At 38.2% G+C, this 12,739-nt stretch overlaps 2 protein-coding genes and 1 pseudogene across 2 annotated transcripts; all 3 read left to right on the top strand.

Moving 5' to 3' along the window:
- The first annotated feature begins 1,774 nt into the window (after nt 1-1,774).
- On the top strand, nt 1,775-2,600 carry LOC120193504 (pectinesterase inhibitor 9-like). The gene is given in 2 exon segments (XM_039195987.1): nt 1,775-2,208; nt 2,211-2,600. Coding segments are annotated over 2 exon segments (615 nt in total). The 5' UTR covers nt 1,775-1,811; the 3' UTR covers nt 2,429-2,600.
- Nucleotides 2,601-9,003: 6,403 nt separating this feature from the next.
- On the top strand, nt 9,004-9,627 carry LOC120193636 (21 kDa protein-like). The gene has a single exon (XM_039196080.1). It carries the CDS (start codon nt 9,004-9,006, stop codon nt 9,625-9,627), a length of 624 nt encoding a protein of 207 aa, XP_039052011.1.
- A 1,844-nt stretch (nt 9,628-11,471) lies between these two features.
- Nucleotides 11,472-12,150, top strand: LOC120193635 (annotated as a pseudogene).
- Nucleotides 12,151-12,739: the final 589 nt, after the last annotated feature.

Below are 12,739 nucleotides of genomic sequence, written 5' to 3'. Positions count from 1 at the left end.
TTTATCGAATATTATTTAACTCTTAATCTTCTTCAATCTCAATCTAACGATATAATAATACATCATTATTCAATTTCTTTTATTTATTATCTCTTAGTTGTATTTAAAGTGTTTTCTTAATAAAACAATAAACATAACATGTTTAATAAAATTTAATCATTGGTCTATATATATTAATGTAATATTAAATTAATTATTTAAAATAATAGAATATACTCTCGATATATATTTTAAAGTTTTTGCTTAGAGTATCTTGTGATAATGAAGAGTGATGGATGAGCTTAGACAGCTCAACTGTTGAGTATGATGGATGGCAGCATAATATAAGCATTGTTTCTGCACAAAGGTGGTGGTGATTGGTGGGAATAGAAGATGGGTCATTTCCTTTTTATGGCCTAACCGAACATATATTATCACAAGGTTTTAGTTTTGAGTTACCGCACGAATCAATTAATCTTATTTATTAATTGATTTATTATTCTTTCTAGAGCTCAACTTTAGTAGTTAAATGATTCATTATTTTTTTAGAGGTCACGAATTTAAACACCGATAAGGGTAGACGTTTATTGTCAATTGATTAAGAGTATTTGAACAGATATCACATTTTATTGACCCTAGATGTATAAAAAAAATAGTTTTGGCTGCTTGCTGACATCATTTCAAACGCAGCAGGGTAGTAATTGAGATTTTAGATTAGAGCTTTGGATTAGTGGCAGGGAAGGGAAGTTCCTAGGTAGAGTTATAGTTTACATTATTTGAAATGAACCTTTTGATGAAGCCCATTAAGCTATTCAAACTTGCTGGAGTCTAGAGGCTGATTAGCTGATCACATCTCTTCAGTGTTGCCCATCATTAGGGTGAGAATTGGATCAAATCAAGTCGAATTAAAAAATTATGAGTTATTTGAGTTGATAATTTTACTGTATTATATATTTTTATTCTAATTTAAATAAATTTTTATAATCATATATGATATACATATATTATGCAGATGTGAGAGATTCGACTTAAACTTGAAAATCAATCTATTGATTACTAAAAATTTTAAATTATTGATTTTTTTTTTGTTATTGATAATTTGAGGTGAATACAATATAGTATCTATACAAAGACTTTCAATTTGACAATAAACATTCATGTCTCTACATATGTAATGCTCGAACCCAAGACTTTAAGAGATAACAATAAATCCCTTAATTATTGAGATCATTTTGTTTGTACAATTTTTTCTAGTTTTATTTTATAATTCGACTCGTAATTGATTTTTTTTAAATCGAGTCAAATTAAGTCAAATAGAATTGAAATTTTAACGTTGAATAGAGTTGAAAATTTTGATTTTGACTGACATCAAAGCTCACTGGCTGACAAAGATCAGAGGTATATGCTACTTGAATTGCATGTAAAAAAAAGGAAGGGCTGAGTTTGAATTGTTTTTACATGTCTAAAATATTTGGATGATCACTGCTCCTTTTTTGTTAGATGGCTAATGCTTTGACCACTACATTTGAACCCCCACTGATGCTTGATTGCCGAATCTCGTGCTATCGTGCTTCTGTCCCAAACATATTCATCTTAATTGCAGTGTGCTTTCAAAAGCAAAAGAAAAGAAGATTTGGCCAACAATGCCTTGTCACCTACCAGATGGGAAAACAATAAACAATCACCGCAAAAGGAGAAGGATCAAATCAGTTCAAAAGAAGGAATGCAAAAACACATTATTTAATCCAACCTTTTGACTTCTCTATAAATAGTTAAACTCCGATTCTCCATTCATTTCATCAACATTTCAGTTTTTCTCCTTCTTTAAAGACATGGAAAGACTAGGTATTTTTGTGCTAGTTTTCTTCTTTCTACTTTACATGCCTGGCATAGCTTCATCTGCTTCCACGACAACTTCAAGTCCAACGGACTACATCGTTGCATCCTGCAAAACCACAAGCTATCCTGCGTTATGCGTCCAATGCCTGTCAGGTTACGCCAAGGCGATTCGGAAAAACGACCGACACCTTGCTCAGACTGCCTTATCAGTGAGCCTATCCAGGGCTCAGTCAGCTGCAGCTTATGTTTCCAAGATGACTCATGTTAGGGGTATCAAGCCTAGGGAGCGTCAAGCAGTTAAAGACTGTATAGAAAACATGGGTGATAGTGTGGACCGACTTAGCCAGTCTGTGAAGGAACTCGGCCGTATGGGACGTGCTGTAGGTCAGGAGTCATGTTTCACATGAGCAACGCGCAGACATGGGTCAGCGCTGCACTAACAGATGAGAATTCTTGCCTCGATGGCTTTGCAGGCAGAGTCATGGATGGAAGCATCAAGGTTGCACTAAGGCGTAGGGTCGTCCATGTTGCTCAAGTTACTAGCAATGCGCTTGCATTAGTGAATCGTTTTGCTGCAAAGCGACCAGCTAAGCTTACTGAGCAACCTTAGATTTAACTTAAAACCTCTGGTTTATGTATAAAAGAGTTGGTTTCCAAAGTAAGGTTTGTGACAGCCTGGATATTGTCCAAAAGGGTCTAGGCCTGCTTGAAATGTCTGTAACCGTATCATATAACGAGTCCAAGTCTATGCAAATGAAAACTACTTTCCTTGTTTGATAGTTAAGTTTTATGGGATACTCTGTAAATGAAATCTTTCCTTTCTACTGGAATGAAATGATACACTTTGAGCATGAACCGTTTCTTTAAAAATCTACCATTATTAAATTTGTACCTGCTCCTCAACTTTGGATTATAATAATATGCAGGAAAAGAAGGTACCATGAACGCTTGTCTCACCTTTTTAATACTGTAGCAGACAAGCTTATCTCTTTAAGTAAAGACATATCACGAAAGATTAGTCTTTGAATCATCCATAGGAAACCTTTAAGACTGAGATTGGCAATTAAGAATTCATGAAATGTGTGAAGAGATTACAAGTTCCCACAAAGTGATATGCGGCCATGTGAGAAAATAAATGAATGGAATTGACAGGGAACTGATGATCAGACCACAAGGATTTATCAAGTGCCATATGGCTTAACCCTTTTAAACATTCTTTGTACCTAACTTGTGGTCTAAAATTCTCAGATCCTATACTGAATTAATACTGAAAATCCTAATTTATTGTTATATTCTTTGTTATTACTGTGGTCTGCCTTTATCCTTACTCATCACCATTCCTTTTTTTTTTTTAAAAAAAATTAGGACCAAAAGGAAGATTAGTTCGGCTTTGGGTTGGAACAGGCTAGACTTTGGATTCGCCTCCTAATTTACCTGACTCGTTAAACTTTTATCTTATTTTACATTACGATTGAGATCCATTTTAATATTTGTCTTTCAAAATTGATTATTAACTTTGAATTTATGGCATTATACTATGTTCGAATTTTAAATGATTGAGCAACATGATAAACTTCAAAGTTTCACGACCATGGCCAGAGCAGGTGCAAAGCATTAAGTCCCACAGTAACAGTTATTTAAATATAATATAGGATTTTTCATTTGTGTGTTCTTCGAAATCAGTGGGTCAAATTTCCAAACCCTAGTAGAGTACTTGTAATAGCACTGTTGTTGATATTTAGGTGGGAAAACATAAAGTCAAGTCTATTGATACAGGATGGACCGAAAGACGGATGGAACGGTCGTTCCTGAAAATTTCAAAGTTTTATATATTTTAGATATATTTTTTAGTTCATATTGAAAACCTGTTTTCATCCCTTAGAATTTTATAGGTTCGCCCCCCTAACATAAAATCATACGTCCGTCCCTGATTTGATACCAGCTCCATCGTCACCTCAATGAGATTCATCTTTGTTGATTTCCTCTACAATAATCAAATTAAAGTGCCTGCCCATTATCTTCGATTGCTGCCTTAATTGTTATTATTAAATGTATTAATTAGTATATTGGTTGCCTTAGGTTTGATTTGTTCATGATTTAAGCTTAATAGTTTTGTTGGGTAATATCTTACATAGCAGAATATGCAGGCCACTTAGGACATTATTGTTGTTGTTTAGGGATGTTGTGAAAGCACTTTCATTCTCCTCCTCACACAGGGAAAGAAAAAGCCCCACATTTTTTATATTAATTCAAAAGTCTGCTGTGTTTCATCATCTATCATTGAGTTATTATAAAATGTATTTCCAATAAATTGCAATGCCTATGAGCACATGTCCAGCTTATTTTCCCCAGAATCATAGATGATAAACCATAGCTAATTAAACTACTTAAGTTGTAGGTAACAACAATATTCTATTAGTATTCTTTATTCATAAGCACATGATCATTTCTATAAATTAAGACCCTCCATGAAAAAGAATTTTCAAGCTTCTTGTTAGGTATGGCTCATAATATACCAGTAAAGAGGACAGGAGATGGAGCGGAGTGAGCGAAGCGAACGCAGCGAACATCAACTGTCCTTACAAAGAAAGTCTCGTTGTGGGGTTACGAATTATGTGGGTTGGGGGTGCGGGGGCGTAGCCCTCGCGGTACGGTACAGGGTTAATTTTGTAATTATGTACCAGGGTTTTCTATTATAAATAGAGATGTAACCTAGACCTAAAATATCATTGAATAAAAACTTCTAGCGCCGCCTAGGCACCGAGGACGTAAGCACATTGCCGAACCTCATAAAATTCTCGTGTTCTTTTGTTTTCTTTACCCGTTTTCGTCAACAATTGGTATCAGATGTCAGGAGCAAAATTCGAAGTCGCGAAATTCGATGGTCAGGGTAACTTCGGATTATGACAAACGAGGGTGAAGGATCTATTGGCGCAGCAAGGGATCTTGAAGGCTTTGCGATCTACAAAGCCGGCGTCAATGGATGAGGAAGATTGGGAAGAATTGCAGCAGCGAGCGGCAGGAACCATACGATTATGCTTGGCGGACGAGGTCATGTATCACGTCATGCATCTATCGTCTCCAGACGAAATTTGGAGGAAGTTGGAAAGTCAGTTTATGTCCAAATCCTTAACGACAAAACTGTATCTGAAGCAGCGGCTGTATGGGCTGAAGATACAGGACGATCACGATTTGGCACAACACGTGAATGTCTTCAATCAAATCGTTTCTGATCTGGCTCGGCTTGATGTGAAAATTGAGGATGAAGACAGAGCGATGATACTGTTGTGTTCGTTGCCTCCCTCTTACGAACACATGGTGACTACTCTTACATATGGGAAAGAGACTATCAATGTTGAGGAGATTACTGCAGCCTTGTTGGCTCACAACCAGCGGAAGCAGAATGCAGGGGAAAGCTCTCAAGCCGATAGCTTATATGTCAAGGGTAATCGAGATCGTGGACGGAAGCCAGAGAAGGCAGGGTCCGGGAAGCGGAATTCCAGATCCAAATCCAGGGATAAGAAGACGATTCACTGTTACAAGTGCAAGGAGGCGGGACATATGAAGCGAGACTGTCCGAAGTTGAAAAAGCAGACAGATGAGAAGCGTGATGGCTCATCCAAGTCTGTGAACGTGGTCGAGGATGATAATTCTGATTGCAGTGAGGGTGATATGCTTTCTATTTCAACGACACAATTGACGGATGCTTGGATTCTTGATTCTGGATGTTCTTATCACATCACGCCAAATAGGGAATGGTTTTCGACATACAGGCCGGTTAATTCTGGTTCGGTTTATTTGGGTGATGATCGATGTTGCAATATTGTTGGTATTGGTGATGTCAGAATTAAGATGCACGATGGCTCCGTTCGGACGTTGAGTGGTGTTCGACATATCCCAGACTTGAAGAAGAATTTGATTTCCTTGGGCACTTTGCACAAGAATGGTTTTATCCCTAAGGCTGACGAGGATAGGGAAACCATTCGGATTGTTAAAGAAGCATTGACTGTGATGAAAGGCAAGATGACTGCAGGGAATATTTACAGATTGTTAGGGAGTACCGTTGCAGGTGGAGTTCACTCTGTTGAGTCGTGTGATGATACGACAAAATTGTGGCATATGCGCCTTGCTCATCTTAGTGAACGTGGTATGGCAGAATTACACAAGAGAAACTTGTTGCATGGTGTCAAAAGCTATAAGCTCGACTTTTGCAAGTATTGTGTTCTTGGTAAACAGACTAAAGTCCGTTTCAAGACTGCGAAGCACACAACTCAAGGGATTCTTGATTATGTGCATTCTGATGTATGGGGGCCTTCCACGACATCGTCTTTGGGTGGATCTAGGTACTATGTTACTTTTATTGATGATTTTTCACGGAAAGTTTGGGTGTATTTTTTGAAACAGAAATCTGAAGTTTTTGAGAAGTTCAAGCTGTGGAAAGCTGAGGTAGAAACCAAACAGGACGAAAAATCAAGTGTTTGCGTCTGACAATGGTACGGAGTACACAGATTCACAGTTCCTACAATTCTGTAAGGAGCATGGGATTCAGAGGCATTTTACAGTGCACAAGACACCACAACAGAATGGTGTTGCAGAACGAATGAACATGTCGTTGAATGAAAGAGCCAGATGTTTGCGGTTGAATGCGGGGCTTCCCAAACACTTCTGGGCTGAGGCTGTTAACATGGCGTGTTACCTTATCAACAGATCGCCAAGGGCATCGCTGGCTGGGAAAGTTGCATAAGAGGTATGGACTGGTCATGATGTTAGTTTTGATAACTTACGGATTTTTGGTTGTCCTGCTTATGTGCATGTACCTGCTGATGAGAGATCCAAACTTGATGCAAAATCGAAGGACTGCATTTTTCTGGGTTACAAGAAAGGTGTCAAAGGATTCAAGTTCTGGGATCCAGTTGCGAAGAAAGTTGTGATTAGTAGAGATGTCGTTTTTGATGAACAATCCATGTTGCAGCAGAAGCAAGACACGACAGTGGTGGATTTCGAGCAGTTTCCAGTTGAGAAACCAGAAACTTCTCAACCGACTTCTGGTGGTTCCACTACGGATGATTTGCAGGATTATAGTCTCGCCAGAGACAGGGTGAGACGGACGAATATAAAGCCTCCGAACAGATTGGGTTTTGAAGACTTGGTATCTTTTGCACTTATTGTTAACAGTGATGATCCGATTACTTTTCATGATGCCGTTACTAGTCAGGAAAACGACAAGTGGATGGCAGCCATGGTTGAGGAGATGGAGTCTTTGAATCACAATCGCACATGGGAGTTAGTTCCCCTTCCTGAGGGTAAGAAGCCGATTGGTTGCAAATGGGTGTATAAGAAGAAACCAGTAGTAACAGAAAAAGAGGGGGAGAAGTTCAAGGCTCGTTTGGTAGCGAAGGGTTTTTCACAGCAGAAAGGAGTTGATTATGATGAAATCTTTTCTCCTGTGGTCAGGCACACTTCAATCCGAGCAGTACTTGCATTGGTGGCTAGTTGGGATTTGCATTTAGAGCAGATGGATGTTAAAACTGCTTTTTTGCATGGTGATTTAGAGGAGCAGATCTACATGCGACAACCTGAAGGTTTCACTCAACCTGGAAACGAGCATTTAGTTTGCAGATTGAAGAAATCTTTGTACGGGTTGAAACAGTCTCCGAGACAGTGGTATAAACGGTTTGACTCCTATATGATCAAGATTTGCTACAACCGATGTGAGTATGATTGTTGTGTCTATGTTAAGAGCCTTGATGATGGTTCTTTTATTTTTCTATTACTGTATGTTGATGATATGCTGATTGCTGCGAAGAACATGGATGATGTTATCGGTTTGAAAACTTTATTGAGTCAGGAATTTGATATGAAAGATTTAGGTGCTGCAAAGAAAATTCTTGGAATGGAAATTTGCAGGGACAGAGACTCAAGGAAACTGCGGCTATCTCAACGGGGTTATGTTGAGAAAATGCTAGAAAGGTTTGCGATGAGCAGCGCGAAACCAGTTAGCACTCCATTGGGGAATCACTTTAAGCTCTCATCAGAACAGTGCCCCAAGACAGATAAGGAAGCTGAAGATATGGCAAAGGTTCCGTATTCTAATGCTGTTGGCTGCTTGATGTATGCGATGGTATGTACTCGTCCTGATTTAGCTCATGCTGTTAGTCAAGTTTGTAAGTACATGTCTAAACCTGGTAAGCAACATTGGGAAGCAGTCAAGTGGATCTTTCGGTACTTAAAGGGTACTGTGGGACATGGAATTGTTTTTGGGAGTCAGCGGGATAATCCTTTGGTTGTAGGATATGTGGATTCAGACTATGCAGGTGACTTGGATAATAGAAGATCTACGACAGGGTATGTCTTTACTCTTGGTGGAGGGCCTATTTGTTGGAAGTCTACTGTTCAATCTATTGTGGCTCTATCTACAACTGAAGCTGAGTACATGGCAGCGGCTGAAGCTGCAAAAGAAGCTTTATGGCTTACTGGTTTAGTGAAGGAGTTGGGTGTTCAACAAGGTGGAGTTCAGTTGCTTTGTGATAATCAAAGTGCTATTCACTTGGCTAAGAATCAGGTGTATCGTGCTAGAACTAAACATTGATGTAAGGTTCCACAAGATCAGAGAGTTGGTTGCATCTGGAGAGGTTTTGTTTCAGAAGGTACATACTGATGAAAATGCCGCTGATATGTTCACTAAGCCAGTTACGACAGACAAGTTCAAGCATTGCTTGGACTTGTTGAATGTTTCGAGTTGTTAAAGAATCAAGGTAACCCAACCCACATTGAATTTTCAAGAGGCAGGATATTCGCCAAGGTGGAGATTTGTTAGGTATGGCTCATAAATATACCAGTAAAGAGGACAGGAGATGGAGCGGAGTGAGCGAAGCGAACGCAGCGAACATCAACTGTCCTTACAAAGAAATCTCGTTGTGGGGTTACGAATTATGTGGGTTGGGGGTGCGGGGGCGTAGGCCTCGCGGTACGGTACAGGGTTAATTTTGTAATTATGTACCAGGGTTTTCTATTATAAATAGAGATGTAACCTAGACCTAAAATATCATTGAATAAAAACTTCTAGCACCGCCTAGGCACCGAGGACGTAAGCACATTGCCGAACCTCGTAAAATTCTCGTGTTCTTTTGTTTTCTTTACCCATTTTCGTCAACACTTCTCTATTGAGCTTATACCAAAGAGAAAATGGCAGCAGCGGGTTTTTTCTTTTCAGTAACTGCTCTTGTCATCCTCATTCAGCTGGCAACGAACCTGAATTCATGTTTAGCTGCGACACCGGTTCACCGCAGTGGAAGGAGGAGCACTCAATTTATAAGAACCTCTTGCCGTACTACCCTTCATCCCAACTTGTGTTTCACCACCTTCGCTCGATACGCGACCAGAGTCCGAGGTAGCTCCAGATCGTTAGCCACCACAGCCCTCTCCTTGGCATTCAACACGACTCATTTCACTACGAAATCGATCATATCTCTCTCCAAACGCCACGGCTTAAAGCGTAGAGAGGCCGCCGCCTTGCGGGATTGTGTGGAACAACTAGGGGACTCCGTTAATGAGCTGAAATACTCCATCACAAAACTAAGTCCAGCTACTGCGGGAAGCAGGGATTTTCGACGTCAAATGAGTGATATACAGACATGGGTGAGTGCAGCTTTAACTAACGAGGATACCTGCATGGATGGCTTGTCTGGGAAATCCATTAACCGTAATTTGAAGACTGGAGTGAGAAGAAGAGTGGTGAAGGTTGCACATTTGACGAGTTTCGCTTTGGCTTTCGTCAACCGCTATGCTGCAGCAGCCACTCATAAATGATATCGCCATTTGTCTTGTGCATTGAGTGAGGTATTGCCTTTACAGTTTGTATTGATTTGCATTTTTGTTAGCCAGCTAAATAAAGCTAGGGTTTTTCAAATTGATATCGACTAAAAATCTTTATTTCCTTAAGCAAAATTGATGTTTGATCTAAATTTGCAATATCAGAGTATTGTCTTTCTTGTCTCTATTTCCCCCAGAATTATCTTAACGTTGTTGGTTTAATTTTTTGTACCATTTCGAAGATGAATAAGATTTTCCATTTATTCACATCAAAATAGAAGCGTTAAATACATAAATAACCATGTACAAAATCCAAATTACTTGTGTAGCATTCCGATTTTAACTTGAAATTGTTGGTTTCCAGTCTCAAAATTTCTTTTTGTTGGAACCACATGTCTCGTGACTCGTAAGCTTTCTCTTCCGATAAATTCAGTCCCTCTCTTCCTCAACACAGCCCATCTATGGGTAAATGTAAAATATAATACATGAGCTTAAAATTTAGAAACCTCACACTGTAAAATATATTTTGATTTTTTTTTAAAGTGTTATAATGATTGACACTTTTTAAATAAAATATTACGATATAAAGTTGTTTTGTGATATTTCCTTATTTTCCTATATTTGAATTTTTATTTTATTTTATAAGAAACAATCGTATCATGATAAATTTTGATATTTTATAATTTCGGTTTATTATAAAATATTTGAAAGACCTTATTTTAAAAAGAAAATAACTTCAGTGACCGAAAATGCTTTATAATATACAATTTTAATCAACTTTTTTTGGATTTACGAAAATAACCAACAAATTCGCAATGCAAACACCAGTTTCGCAACACAGTTTTCAAATTCGCAACGCTAATTACCGATATAGGTAAACACGCAACTCAGTTTTTAAATTCGCAACGCGATTCTCCAAAATCGCAACGTGAATTTCGTTTTAGCAACGCTAATTATCTATATAGGTAAACACTACTATTCGCAACTCAGTTTTCGTTTTCACAACGCGAATTTCGTAACTCGAATTCGCCAATTTCGTAACTAAATTACCGATATAGGTAAACTCGGTAGAAAAAATTCGGTAAAAATCCGAATTCGACAATTTGAAAACTAAGTTGTGTTTACCTATATCGGTAATTAGCGTTGCGAAATTCAAGTTGCGAAAACGAAATTCGCGTTGCGATTTTGGAGAATCGCGTTACGAATTTGAAAACTGAGTTGCGAATAGTTGTGTTTACCTATATCGGTAATTAACGTTGCGAAAACAAAATTTGCGTTGCGATTTTTGAGAATCGCGTTGCGAATAGTTGTTTTTACCTATATCGATAATTATTGTTGCAAAATTCGAGCTGGGAATTTGAAAACTGAGTTGCAAATAATTGTATTTACCTATATCGATAATTATCGTTGCGAATTTGAAAATCGCGTTGCGAATTTGGAGAATCGCATTGCAAATTTGAAAACTGAGTTGCGAATAGTTGTGTTCACCTATATCGGTAATTAACATTGCGAAATTCGAGTTGCGAAAACGAAATTCGCGTTGAATTTTTAGAGAATCGCGTTGTGAATATGAAAACTGAACTGTGAATAATTGTGTTTACCTATATCGGTAATTAACGTTTTGAAATTAAGGTTACAAAAATGAAATTCACGTTACGAATTTGAAAATCGCGTTACGAATTTGAGAATCTCGTTGCGATTTTGAAAACTGCGTTGCGAATTTGTTGGTTATTTTCATAAATCTAAAAAAAGTTGGTTAAAATCGTATATTATAAAGTATTTTCAGTCACTGAAATTATTTTCTCAAATGAAACACGACTTCCAAATCTTTTAGGACGGACATGCCCCCAACACCAGTAAATCTTTCAAGATTTGCTCCAGAAAGAGAAAAGCGAGCAAAATAGCAGTTAGTTCACACTTTTCACCGGCATCTATTTTCATTCTCATTCTCTTTACAGCTCACCCAAACTTCTTATCAGTCAGAAAATCTCAGCTTCCACACAAATAAAAGTTCATCAAAACTTCGTGTGACGCCACCACCCCCCCAACCTGTGTTTCGCCACCATTTCTAGATACGCAAGCGAAATCCAGGCCAACCCCAAAATATTAGCCACCAAGTCTCTCTCTCTTTGGCACTTAACACCACGCTTTCAGCTTCACAAACCCTGACGAATCTCTGCAAAACGCAGGGACTAAAGCCTAAAGAGGAAGCGGCTCTTCACGACTGTGTGGAAGAAATAAGCGATTCGGTTGATGAATTCAGAAGGTCCATTTCTGAAATGAAAGATAGTCAAGGCATAAGCTTTGCATTCAGAATGAGTGATGTGGAAACATGGGTCAGTGCAGCATTGACTGATGACGATACCTGCATGGATGGCTTCTACGAGAATGACATGGATGGAGATGTCAAAGCCACAGTGAAGACGGCAATCGAAAAAGTTGCACAGTTGACAAGCATTTCATTGGCTTTTGTCAACCAGTATGCTGGAAGCAAATAGTAAACTGTTATATTTCATAAACATGTACTGCAATTCATTTCATATGCAATACTATTTCAACCTCTTCCTTTTTTTCCCCCTGAATAATTTTACATTTGAGTATCATTTCCTATACTTTATCATCAGTTTCATGTGCAACTCTCTCTATTAACTTATGTGATAGCAAAACCTTGTTTCCACGTGGTCCTACTTATCACAAAATGAAGGCCCAAAATAACCTACCTGCCCTCCCTAACTCACCACGTGAACGGAGAGAAGTTATCAAGAATCCATATAACACGAAAATTTGATCACCAATTTTATTCAACAGTGACCGATTATTGGAAAAGATTATAACGGAAGAGAAAGAGCAAAAAGGGAAATGAATTTATCGAAAATTTAAATATTTCGATGTTTTCCTTTTTTTCCCCTTAATACAAAACTCGATATGCGCGTTGAAAATGAGTATATATATTAACATCTAATCCAGAAATTATACATACAGGCTTGTGATGAGATATGCCGGTTCTCATCTCCAGAAACTCCTGCCTCTACTTTTCAGCATTATGTTACTAAACCAACCCCAGATTCAGAGATTTAATATGCCTAAAATATGATTTTCTTAAGTAAAA

The sequence above is a fragment of the Hibiscus syriacus genome, unplaced genomic scaffold, assembly GCF_006381635.1.
Source record: "Hibiscus syriacus cultivar Baekdansim isolate YM2019G1 unplaced genomic scaffold, ASM638163v2 tig00116996_pilon, whole genome shotgun sequence".
NCBI lineage: Eukaryota > Viridiplantae > Streptophyta > Magnoliopsida > Malvales > Malvaceae > Hibiscus > Hibiscus syriacus.
The sequence above is the reverse complement of the archived record's forward strand: the minus strand, read 5'-3'. Positions and strand labels throughout refer to the sequence as shown.